This window comes from Rhinolophus hipposideros, assembly GCF_964194185.1.
Source record: "Rhinolophus hipposideros genome assembly, chromosome: 11".
NCBI classification, from domain to species: Eukaryota; Metazoa; Chordata; class Mammalia; order Chiroptera; family Rhinolophidae; genus Rhinolophus; species Rhinolophus hipposideros.
The window spans coordinates 24922747-24936632 of NC_138057.1; the positions used below are offsets into that span (position 1 = coordinate 24922747).

At 34.2% G+C, this 13886-nt stretch overlaps 1 protein-coding gene across 46 annotated transcripts in view; it reads left to right on the forward strand.

Annotated features, from left to right (window-relative positions):
* The window catches only part of MPDZ (multiple PDZ domain crumbs cell polarity complex component), a 156050-nt gene that overhangs the window by 54899 nt on the left and 87265 nt on the right, over positions 1-13886 (forward strand). For all 46 annotated transcript variants that reach the window (XM_081065699.1, XM_081065697.1, XM_081065682.1 and 43 more), the window contains exons 8-11: positions 509-718; positions 3439-3553; positions 3898-3986; positions 13509-13692. In XM_081065699.1, the coding sequence (XP_080921825.1) occupies positions 509-718; positions 3439-3553; positions 3898-3986; positions 13509-13692 (598 nt within the window). The remainder of the gene's footprint in view (positions 1-508; positions 719-3438; positions 3554-3897; positions 3987-13508; positions 13693-13886) is intronic.

Below are 13886 nucleotides of genomic sequence, written 5' to 3' on the forward strand. Positions count from 1 at the left end.
CTTTTCAATCCTCTTGTCTTATCTGAATTTTCATCTTGCAAGGATTTCATCTACAAATGAGCTCTTTAGGGATATTTATCATTGAAATGGTAAGGCAGAAAATTGTGACATTAATTCAGTGCTTTCTTGTGGCTCATACCATATTTTGAATAATATGTATTTTCCTAGTAACATACTTCATCTTTACTTAGTGACATTTTCACCTTTTTCTATCCCTCAAAAAATTCACAAAAAGCAATTCATATTTTTTTTCATTTAGTGGGTAGAAATCAAATTGAAAAGCTTACATCAACTATTTAACAAATATTTGTGAATTCCAGTGACTTCTGTCACATTGAATGATATCAAGATGCTTCAAAAGACAGTTAAAATCACAACCACGTGCTTAATGTCCCATAATTGGTAATTCCTATCATGGCTTTTTTTTTAATTCCCTTTCTCTCATTTAGGATTTCTCTGATGAAGTTAATAATAATACAACCTGATAAATCAATTTCTTTTTATTTAGCATGGACGACTATGCAGTGGAGACCACATTCTAAAGATTGGTGATACGGATCTAGCCGGAATGAGCAGTGAGCAAGTAGCACAAGTCCTCAGGCAATGTGGAAATAGAGTTAAATTGATGATTGCAAGAGGTGCCATAGAAGAACCAACAGCACCCACCTCTTTGGGCATCACCCTTTCCTCATCCCCATCTTCTACGCCAGAGGCGCGGGTAAGTGGGTAAAAGCAGTCAGGTGGGGAAGTCATAGACAATAGCACTTAAATGATAGGATGTTTATTTAGAAACTAGGTTAATATATATTAGTGCAAAGATTAAAACAGTATTCAAATGTAGAGATGTTTCAGCGCTAATAACATGTTATTAATTAGGAATGATATATAGCAGATGAAAAATAGATTCCTTAAAGAATTCTAGATGACTGTTTTACATTTTTCCCTAAGCAGTAGGTTTAGGAGGATAATTTTTTGAAGTATGGAAAATTTTTAAAGAATTATTTGCTACCAGTACTTAAAATGTTTAATTCCTTTTTGTATTTAGAAGGCCCTCTGTAAGGTGGGCTGTAATTTCTAATCATTTGCTTTCAACAACTTTCTTTTTAGTGTCTTTCTTCTTTTTTTTTGAGGGGGGTGTTGAATAAAGCTTACTAAATCCTTTCAATATTAGTGTTTTAAGGTATGTGATAGAACTGTTATCAGATTTGTAATGAGAAATGACTATTCTTGACCCAGTTACATAATTGTTTAAACAAAAGTTATGCTTTTGGAGTTGTAACAAAAGCTTTATTCATAGACATAGCATTCCATCTTTTTTTTTTTTTTACCTTGATGTGAAAAAAGCTAGAAATCTTCAAAATTCTTATAATGTGGTGGTGTTCCCAAATAGTTCAGGTCACAAGATGACTACGGTAGATAAAATATCAACAAAATAATTTTATTCAGAAATCTCTTAAATATTTAAGAAGAGAATCATACTCAATTTGTAGATAAGCTTTATAGCAAATTAGTCCTACATTCCTTTCTTATAGCTCTAAAAACATCTATATGATTTTTTTCTATTAAAGTTTTTTCTAACCAGTTGCTTCAAATTATTTTTTTAATATCCAAACCTCCTCCACAAGTCCTTTGAAACCTTATTACAACACTTGAAATTTCCATGATTCTGTTGTTTTTAGGGTTGAGTTTGGTTGCTATTTTTTGCAGAGAGAAAGAAGTAAAGAAAGCAAGCTTGTTTATGAAAGTATTTAAATGGCATTCTTTTGTGGTAAACAAAACATTTTATTCAGCAATATATAAATGAATGCAATACCGAAAAACACTTGATGTAATTGAAAGCTTAGAAAAATATCTATTCTGTGCATATCGTCATTTCTGAAGCTTGTGCCCCTTTTAAAACCATTCGATAGTCAAATTGCCACCCTCTAAAATAGCACCCGCATAAGTCTTATTAAAAATAGAAAACACATTTGTTTCAATTGAAGCAGATTTCATCCTGTCATTTTCTTGCAATTATCTAAACTTTAAACTTTTGCTAAGTTTGCACAGATAATTACGTGCAATGAAAAAAAATAAATGAAACTTTACTATAAAATTATATCTCATTTAGGTAATCTGTCAGTGAGATACAGTTAGAGTTTGCTTAAAGAAAATCAGGAAACATTACCAACTAGCCCCAACCTGCATGTCCTTTTTGAACCTATATCCTGTATTTTATTGTAAGCTTCGTAGGGTTCTCTGTGGCATATGCTGACATCGCACTGGTACATATGTCAGTAGCTTATTGATGACTTATTGCACTAGTCCACTGATGCTTAATTCAGGAGCCTTGCCCTTCAGTCCCGTATATATACACACACATATATATACACATATACATATATGTATACATATATACATATATATGTGTGTATATATATGTGTGAAATTACTAACAATTCTATGTTAGAGAAACCTGCTTTCAGCTACCATTGTGGGAATAAAGGAAAGCATAACAGAAAGGCATACTTTCCTTATAAATAGCTTTTAAATTAAAGTCTGAATTTGCAAAACAAATACAGGGACACTTATAAATAGCTCTTTGGTGCATTTCACTGATTTTTAAAATAATCATCAGTCTATTAATAATATATATGAAGAGTAGGTTTTACTCATATTCATGGTGTAAGAATGAACTTTATCAGCTTAGGATAGTAATAGCAGCTGCATGTGCTGAGTGGACACGAAGGACCTTACATTCTATTAGGGATTTCCCACACTGTATAGCATTTAAGAGCAGAGGATCTGCAACCAGCCTATCTGCGTTTGAATTCTGCTTTACTAGAGTGCTGGCTATTTGTCCTTGGAAAAGTTTATGTTCCTCAGTTTCCCCAGAGAAAAACTGGCAGTGATTATATCTCCTCATAGCCTTGTTCTAAGGAGTAAATAAATTCAGACATTCTGAGTGCCTGTTACGTAGAAACAGCTCGGTAAATGTTCGCTGGACTTGTTAATCTTATTCTTGATAGACAGTTGAACAAAGCGATGCTTAGAAAAATTCAGTGGCAAAGCTAGATTTGAACTTACTGATGTGAATTCAAAACATGAGTTCTTTCAACTGTATTACCTCGTAGCTCCTTCAAAAATGAAGTTGAGCCATCTCTGAAAATAGAATCTGTCAATAAGAAATTATTTGATTTTGTAAATTTTGTATGTAAACAGTAGTGCATTTCTCTGATAAGAAGGTATTCAGCTTTACTGCTGACAGTCCTTTTGAGTGAAAATGTGATGCTTAGTCCATGTACTCAAGCCTGAAGGAGTGAGCTCTACTATAATCCTCTGGGGAGTTCTCTGACACTAAGGACATCTCATTATTCCTGAATATTGTGGCTTTTTGAGCTTATCTTATTTGTTTACATATTTATTTCTCTGTGTATTTATGTATCAATTTTATTTTAGGTTGATGCTTCTACTCAAAAAAGTGAAGAAAGTGAGACGTTTGATGTAGAACTCACTAAAAATGTCCAAGGATTAGGAATTACCATTGCTGGTTACATTGGAGATAAAAAATTAGGTAGTTTTAAATGTTAATATTTTTTAACTTGGCAATTACCTCTGATATCTTTGTCTTATGAAATACGGAATCAACATTATGTATTTTTAGATTGTTGGATAAACTGATGAAAAACATTTTTAAGAATAATTGAATGTAGGCGACTCTGATATTATATTTATCAGACAAAACTATTGTTTTAGTCTCAAGCCTAAGTTTCTACTAAGTGATATTGTCTGCATGGCTTGTTGATTTATATTTATTTAAAATTGGAACTTTATATTTGGATAATGGAGGGTGGATGTTCTTTAAGCGTGTTTTGTAAATAGTAATAAAAAATAAAAAATAACTATTTCTATTCCTAGAACCTTCAGGCATCTTTGTAAAGAGCATTACAAAGAGCAGTGCTGTTGAACATGATGGAAGAATCCAAATTGGAGACCAAATTATAGCAGTAAGTAACACATTTAATAACAACTTTGTTATTTTTCATGGTTAAAATACATTCTCTGACTTTACTCAGTTTTGAGAAAAACAGCTCCACAGTAATTTACACTTGCTTTGGTGATTTGAGGCTGTCGTTACAATGACCAATTTTATTATTTTGTGGAAGTAAGAGCATTTGATAGAAGTTTTACTGATCTCAGTTCTAACGGTGGGACAAAGTTCCTTCTTGAGTAATTTCTGATAGATCTGGTTTGCGATTGTAATGAATTTGTTACATTAATTTCATACTTACACTTGAGTTGCAGACACTCAAAAGGTAAAGACCAGATGTTATACCCCTTTGTTTATTTGAATCTGAATTTGGGATGTGTGTATTTTCTGTTTTACATTTGCAGATTCACACTGTTATTGTTGGTCCCATGACCAGGGCTCCTTTTAGCTCTAAGAACATACAGAAGAAAGAAATAGTATCCAGCCTCTCCTAATTAGATCCCATCATTGTTATTGTAGTAACATTATCTGTTACTACAGATAACTGTTGAGCATGTGGCTATTCCAGGCAGTGTCCAAAAAAATCCAACTTTCAGTTCAGTGTTCAGTGGACATGGGACTACCTAACTCTTCAGAACACAAATCTAAAAGGCCCCACACCAGGGGCTTACTGGCCACATAAGTTTAGGGATAACTGCAGGTGATATGTTGTCTTAGGGATTTATCGTGCACATTGAAAAATCGAAGACTCAGAAGTTCTGCAATAGAGAAACTTGTGTAACACTTTTACTTCAATGGTTCCTAAACTTTTATAATCATGAGTTCTTTCTATCCTCAAACATAATGTTCTTTGGAAGATATTTTGGAGAATGCCTATTTATCTTAATATGTGTTTGTTTATTCTTAATTAAGTTTCCTTTGTTCCTTTGGGGTCTTAATAATAGTAACAAGTAGAATGTCAAGATAGATGGGTCCTTCTTCCTAGCAGCATTATACACAATAGCTAAGATGATGAAGTGACCCAAATGTCGATTGATGGATGAATGGATAAACAAAATGCGTTATATACATACGATGGAAAATTATTTTGTCTGATAAAGAAGGCAATTCTGTCACATCCTACAACATGGATGAACACTGAGAACATTATGCTAAGTAAAATAAGCCAGTCATAAAAGGACAAGTACTGTATGAGTCCCCTTTTATGTGGTACCGGGAGTAATCAAAAGTCAGAGAAAAAAAGCAGAATGGTTATTGTGAAGGGCTGCATGGAAGGGGAAATGGAGACCTGTCGTTTAAATGGATGTAGAGTTTGTGTCTTGCAAGACGAAAATGTCTAAAGATCTACTGTACAACCATGTGAATGTACCTAACACTTCTGAACTGTACATTCAAAAATGGTGAAGATGGTAAATCTTACGGGTTTTTTACAATTTTTTTTTTTTTTTTTTAAGTAGAGCTGTCTTTTACCTCTGCCCTTTGCTTGTACATTGTAATTTCCTGAGTCTTCTTGGGCTTAGTTCTGTAAAGCTCCTAACTACACCTGTTCATCTCTTGAAATCTACTATAAAGATCAGGTTGTGCTTGCCACCTACACTGGCTATCTCCTGGAAATGAGCTTTCCCCACTGTATCTCCTTTTTAACACATAATGAGAATTAGCGAGTTTACATTTTTTTCATTTTGGAAGAAACGGAAGGAGAGGAAGTAAACAGGTACAGACTCTAAATCCATATCTGATAGTGAATTAGAAATTGAAAACATAGCTAATGTACTTTTTTTCCCTAAGCTGTATATTTTAGTGCATTAGGAAGCTTTTTGAAAAATTGACTTTATTGATATATAGTTCACATAATATACGATTTGCCCATTTAAAGTGTATAATTCAGTAGTTTTTGTATATTCACAGTTGTGCATTCATTATCACATTCCATTTTAGAACATTTTCAATACCCCAAAAAGAAACCCCATGCCCTGTAGCAGTTACTCTCTGATTCCCCCATTCTCCTAACCCTAGACAATCTCTGATCTACTGTCTGTCTATAGATTTGCCTTTTCTGGACATTTCATGTAAATGGATCGATCATACATTATGTGAACATTTGTGATTGGCTTCTTTAGCTTTGCGTAATGTTTTCAAGGTCCATCCATATTGTAGCACGTATCAATTCTTCATTTCTTTTTATAGCTGAATGATATTCCATTGTACAGATATATCACATTTTATTTATCCTTTCTTCAGTTGAGGGACATTTGGGTTGTTTCCACTTTTTGTCAGATAATGCTTGTATGAATATCCATGTACAAATTTTTGTGTAGATGTATGCTTTCATTTATCGGGTATATACTTAGGAATGAAATTGCTGAATCATATGATAACATTATGTTTAACCATTTAGCAGCTTCTTTCGCCTACAAAATTGGGATAAAGAAACTTCCCTTGTATGATTTTTAAGAAAACCGAATGAGTAATTTATTTAAAATACCTGGTATAATACTTAGCACTTAAGTGCAGTTTAGTTAATTAAGCAGATATTTATTAGAGCCTGAAATGATTACACATATGAAAAACTCTCACAATAACTTTCCTCCAAACTTGTAATTATTTTCATTGTTATATAAGTGGAACCTCAAATATAATTTTGCTTAGGCAAGGTCAGTGATAAGGGAAATTGTTGGGTGGAAAGTGAAGCAACCTTCTTCTGAAGTGTTCTCTTGCTCTCAGTACAATCACATTTCGCGTTATCATCAATGTTCTCGTTTTTAATTTTAGCAACATTCCCTTTCTTCAAAGTTAGAAGCTCTTCAGACTCTTAATGAGCATCATGCAATACTTTAGATCATACATTAATTTTGTGCAAAATATCACCATCTTGTGGATTTTTGAAATATTGGTAGTAAAGTTCATCAACACCAGTTCCATGTTCACAACTGCAATATTTGCCTGTTTCTTTTTGTTGTTTTTTTTTTCTTTTTCTATTTTTGTTTTGGCAGCAGCTATTTGGATCTGTGCTTTGTTTTCATTTTGTAATTGAGGTGGAGAGATGAAGAAATTCTGCTATTTTGTGAAGTATTATTTTATAATGTTAAAATTATTTTGTTACAAGATTTCTGTTTTACAAGTTGTGCTGTGTGGACCTCTAGAGTTTCACTATAGACTTACAGGGAAAGGGAATAGAGCAAATTAATCCATTATTATTTTCACTTTATATATTGGTGTTATATATAGGAATAATTTGATAAAAGGACTCTTTTTTAAAAATAAGTTTACTAAACTTGTCATTAAATAAAATCATGTACCATTCTTTTTAGATTGATATACAGACATCCTTGCTAAAAGCATTATGGAATTATTATTGATTAAAGAATTATTTAAAAATCATGTAAATATGGAAAGGTGTCAAATATTACCTTTAATAAAAATCTGTGACTTTTTGCGCATATAGATATGGCTGTGTTGGAAGAGGGCTTGACTAGCTAGATTGAGTGTACTAAGAAGGTGGAATTTTTGAGTTGTTCCAACTAGTATTTTTCCCTATAACTGTTCTTGTTAATTGTTATTTCTGTGCTGTGCATTGTAAGGATGTTAGATCTTTCCTTGAGATAGCACATAGGGAATTTGCTGCCATCACACCTAGTTCCACTGCACTCTTATCTGTGGTACATTGGGTCTAATGCCATGTCTTAATTCTCTTCCCATGATATTGAGGAACCAGAGCTGGTCTGGGCTCTGATTTAGGCTTTGGTAACCTTATCTTATGTGTATGATGGGTGTAATTATATTGAAAGAAACGGCTTGATGTTTTCATGTTTATGAATCACTTCTTCACTCTATTAATAATAATACCAGCCACTGAGTATCTTCCCAGTACAAAGTGTCATCACTGTAATTTTCAGAAGATAGGTAACATTGTTGCTATATTACAGATGGAGATACTGAGTAATCTGAACTGAAGTATGGGTAAAGTCCATGATTATTCAGTTACAGCATTTTCTTCTGTGCTAGTACAATCTCTGACATTTGGGTAAGAAATATATTTTTAAATTTACATCATCAAATTTTGAAAATAAAGGAAAAACAAAATTTTTTGCATATTTGAACTTTATTGCTATTAAGTAGACAAAATCATACATTTGATTTTTCTTAATGAAACGGTAATTGAGCAATAAGAATCTTTTGCAGTTGAAAACTTTCAGCCTAACTGCCATACATTTTAGGAATTTTTATGGAACCTCAAAGTTCAGATTTTTGCAAATTTTTGTCACTACTCAGAGTAAATAACATGTTCGTTTATTTTAATTTTTATCTTTGATGTTTAAATAACACAAAATTTGAACATGGTTAAGTAAAAAAACCTCATAGAAACCATTATTAATGGTTTATGGTTTAAAATTTCAGAAAATATCTATGTTTAAATAGGACCATAATATATTTGTTGATACATTTTTTTAAATTTTTTATTTTACTTAAAAATATACCTGTGAGGGGGTGGCCGGATAGCTCAGTTGGTTGGAGCGCGGTGATCTTTAACAACAAGGTTGACGGTTCTATCCCCACATGGGCCACAGTGAGCTGAGCCCTCTACAAGTAGATTGAACCAACTACTTGACCTGGAACTGATGGGTCCTGGTAAAACACACTTAAATAAATAAAACTTTAAAAAAAATACACACACACACATACACACATATGCAAGGTGTAGTTATATCATCACATATAGATCTATTGTCGTATAGTTAAACAACCCTTATTTATGGGCAGTTATGTTGTTTATAGCTGTTTGCTATTACCAACAACTGTATTGCATACCTCTTTATATGTCTTATGTGGACTAAGACATAAAACATTTTATTTTGCTGTGATAATATTATTCTGGTTTGAATTTTATGTATTTTATCACTCAGTACTGGATTTTGTATGCCACTGTTTTCTTACTTTGAATATTAAATATGATTAATTTTTCAGTCAGCTAAAGTATTTTTGAGTAAATTTTATAGGAAAGGAATGTGTTGGTAGTTTTTCTGAACCTTCTCTTCTGTTGCCTCTGCGCACTTGGACATATTGGCTGGGTATAACAGAGACATTGCACAAGATTAATTTAGGTGAGATAATCTTAAACAGCTTTTAAAATTTTGTTATCAACTGTCCTTTTTAATTTTCAATAGGGAAAAGGTCTTCCCTTTCCCCTGGAAGAAATCTTAGACATCTCCCATGACTTACATTATTTTCAGTGAATGAAATGTCCTATGGCAAATCAAAATTGCCAAACACAGCCACAAGTCAGTAATTAAAAATTTATAATCCTAAATAACAATCTAATTCAGACCCCTGGTCTAGCAGAAGCCTGCTATGAGTTAATGGCTTTCTAAGGGGTTGAGAGTGTACTCTCCAGTCTGTCTTTCCCTACCTAGCTTTTCTTTTCCTCCCTCATCTTATTGTGGTTTCTGACCCCACCAGTGTAAAAGATGAGAGACGGAAGGATGATAAGACTTTTTGTCTTTTGACTGATACTGCTATAAGATGACTTTGTGCGGAGTGAGCTTGGCAAATATTTAAAACTGAGTGTCTCTTAAGGTTCCTTTTTGGGTTCTTGGGTGAACCTAGTGGAGATATTTGACTTAACTTTCCATAACAGATGGTGGGTTTTTCATCTGACTGACTTTTCTTCCCTTTGGTCTTTGATTTCTCAGCCATCTACTCCATAAATTCTCTTTTGGGTACCGTCATTCCCTAGGGGTACTCTTGGATAGGTTTCAGAATGGCTTGGGACTGGCTTTCTCGTGTGTGTGGCATTCCTCTGGTCTGTTTCTCAACAAAGTCAGGTTGTGGAGCAGGTCCCACCATAACAACAATTTTCTCTTGCTCCATAGTCAAAGCAGTTAACAGCCTCCCTTATCCTTCTGATGGAATTATACACAATCCACTGCATCCTTCCCTGCTACAGACGACACAACTCTTCTGACTTGAGGTCAAGGACAAAACATCTAAGGGGGCAAGATGGGGACTTACAGCACTCTTCTCTCTTTAAAAAAACAAACGAAACATGCTCTTAATTTTTTCCTAAGCTTAAACAACACAGCTTTTTTATGCTCTAAATGTGTACAAATTGTAGTTCTTGACCACATAGTTTAAATTTCTTCATGGTGACTCCTCGTACAGCTTGCTTTGGTACGGTATATAAATAATCATAGCATCTCAATCATAATTTCCATTAATATATACTGGGAGTGGGATGCCAAAAAAAATGCACTCAAGTACACACTTTGGTCAACATTGCTCAAGCAGTAGTTCACCGTAATCAGAAGTGTCTGGACGCTGATGGTAACCACTTTGAGCACCTCTTGTAATTGCAAAAGTCAAACGTGACTTGTATTCATCTTTTGCTATTGGTATATATTGAGTATTATAATTTTAATAGTTTTTTCGTTTGTTAAATTGTATATACATTTTTTTTGGCACCCTCTGTTACACGGAGTATAAAACTCTAGGTTCATACTTCTTTTTACCCCAAATTGTCTAGACAACCTTCTCATTCTGTTGCCTAGAGACTGGTAGATTTTTTTTTTCTTTTGCTCTTTGAAATCTGAGAATTTTATCAAAATATGTCCAGGTGTAATTTTTGTTTGTTTGTTTGTTTTTGTGTTTTTTTTCCTCCATTTGTTTTATGGTTTTTCATTCACCTCTTTGATTTGTAGACTCAGGGAAATTTCCCTACCTTTTAATCATACCGTTAATTACTTTTTTCCTCATTTATTCTCTTGCTCTTATAGTTCTTTCCGCAGTTCTATTCATTTATTAAATTGGCCTCTATGTCTTTAGTCTTCTTTCTCAGATCATTTTTAATCTATAATCTATGTATTCTTTTCCTCTGAAATATGGGGAAATTACAGGTTTTTGTCTTCCATTCCCTGACTTTGTGTTTTTGTAGTATTTAAAATCTTACTGATTGCCTTCACTATACCAGTGTTTTCTTTTTGATAGATATTTGTTTCTTTGTAATTAAAACCCCTACTTCCGTAAATGCAATGAAATGTGAATCCCTTAAAGGGAAGTTTCAGAAAATGTTTTTCCCAGTTCACTGCAGAAACAATTTCACTGGCAAATGTGTGTACTGATGCTTCAGTGCACACACCTTTTGGACTGAGGTATCTCATTCCGTATCCTGTGACCATTGGTCATTCTCAGTAAGAATTGTACTTGTAGAAAAGGGAGTTTAAGTGGGTTCTGCTGAAGACTGTGAAAGTTTTGTCCAGATGTTTCAGGAATTGACAAAGGAAGAAGGAAGGGGAAAATTCAAATTTACTTAGTTTCACTTGTAGATTAATAGAATAGAGAAGAAACCAGTACTAGAGCATCACAATGGGGAGTTTTGCTCCCTTGTACTGGAAGATTGTTTTCTGTGTCTGTTGTGTCGCCAGCAATGAGTTGGGGTTGTGTGTGTCTGCATACTGCTATTTCATTATGTGCATGTAATTCTGTCTGCAGCATGCTTCCTGGTTGGTGTGGCCTCTTTGGTTTTTTTTTTTCGTTTTTTTTTTTTTTTTTTTTTTTTCTTTTTCTGAATCACTGTTAGGATTCCATCTAACTGTCTCCTTTAATTGAGAGTCTAGTGTTGGATTTTACTGACGTTTCTTTTTAGAGACCAGACAAGCTATTCCCTCACATACAGAGATTCAGCTGGCCTGCCTTCAGTCTGGTCATGTCCAGACTATTCGTAATAGAAGTTCCTCCAACTTAAGGACTTTTGTTTTTCCATGGTTTCCAGTTTTATTGCAGTGTTTTCTCTGTTACTGTATTTGTATTAGTCTTTCCAAAAGGGAATCAACAGGGTGGAGGTAGGAGAAAGAGGAGAGAGTTCGACATCTTTGTTCAAGTTGCCATGTACCTTAAAAGTATCATAAAAGATTTAAGTAACTTGTAAAGTGTAAAATTATCATCTAGATCAGAGGTCTTGAGATGTTTTATTGAATATCTCCATCAGTAAAAAAGGATTTACTCCCTTTTCTCCTCTTCTTTTCTACTCTTTATATATTTATATATGATTTGTTGTTCTACATATGTACTATAAGTTTTTTCATATATGATTAATCTATATGTATCTATATAAAACAACTGAGATTTTAAAATGTTAATTAAAATTTTTATTGCATTCTTCTAGAAACCTCTGCAGTAAGAGTACTTCTTGGAGACCACTGACCCAGGTCTTACTGTGATTCTCATTTATTTAGTGAATAGTTGAGTGCCTGATATGGCCAACACTGTGCTTAGAAAAGCATGGCACTTACCACAGATATTTTATAGCCATTTCACAATTCAAAAGGAATATCCATGACTTTGAATTTCAACATTAAATTTATTATTCCACGTTTTCAAGCTATTTTCAGTGTGATTTTATGAATTTTCAAAAATAAGGTGTTATACTTTGTATTTATTCTAAAAGGTAATTTTCTTTAGACATAAATCTTTGGTATGTGAGTCATTGGTTCTCTATTCCCATATGAGGTGAATATCTATTGTGCAGACAGTGTTTTGGTGACACTTGGAGACTGTGCTCTTAGAGGATGCAGTCGTCAACCAAACAGTAACAGATAATCTAAAATTAAATTTTGATGAGTGCTGTGAAGGAGAAGTGGTAAAGGAGGGCTTTGATCATAGTCAGGAACATCAAGGTAGCTTCACTGTTGAAGTAACTATTGAACTGAGATTTAAAGTGTTTTCTGAGTGAACAGATGAGAAAAGTGATGGGCTGAAGTAGGCTGTCCAGAGAATCTAGACTGAGGGAACAAAACTTACAGAGACCTGATGGCCGAAGGGAAAATGGCAGGACAGAGGAACGGAAATGAGCCCTCTGGTATGGAAGTAGGCAGCAGCATGCAGGACGAGGTTGGTGAAGGGGTTGCCACAGGTCATTCTAAGCCATGTGGAAAATTTGGAGCATTGTCCTAAGGAGTGGTCTTTGGAAGGCAGGTTTGGCGTGATAAGATCTTATCTGTACTTTGGAAAGATCATAGGGGTATCTTCAAATGTTTTGTTATCTGTGAGCTAAAGGAAAATCACATATATTTTTTTGAAGAAGCAAAGAAATAAAAGGAGACAGTTTTGTCATCTCCCTTTTTTTAAAGCTAGTGTAAATATGGTTTTGGAATATGTCAGTACTCTCAGTGACCACTTTTGTCACTGTCTTCTATACCTTTATATCCTGCGTAGTACTGGTTTCCAAACTTGACTGTTCATCAGGTTCACCTGAGGCATCTAAAATGATATTTTAAAAGGTATGGATGCATGGATCACACCCTGGAACTCTTGGCTCTTAATTTCTAGAAATGAGACCCCATAATCGTAAGCAAAACAAACAAAACCTTCCTGAGTGATTCTAATGCACCTAAACTAGTACTGGTCCCTAACAGGTGTGAGCCCATTCCCCAATTAGGGGGATACTCATCCCCCAGTCTTTTCATACTAAGAAGTAGTGAAAACACATTTGGTGAATTGGTGATACAAATATTCATTTATTTTTAACATGCCTTGTTCTTACCAGGTAGATGGCACAAACCTTCAGGGTTTTACCAATCAACAAGCAGTAGAGGTGTTACGACACACTGGGCAGACTGTACACCTGACACTAATGAGGAGAGGAACGAAGCAGGACGCTGAGCCCGTGTCGAGGGAGCCTCTCACAAAAGAGGCAGTTTTGGCTCCTGTGAATGCCCCCATCAGCAAAGGTAATGCCAGCTCATCTGGTTTTCAGTTATACCCGTACATCATTTCAGTATTTTTCTAATTCTGAAGTCACTGAAAGAATTGTTTTTAGCCTTCACTACTTACTATGAACCCAGTAAAAAGGAAACTTAATGAAGTTGGGATTAACTGGAACAAGCAGTGTGTCCCTTAACTATAGAATGGGCTGCTGAATAAA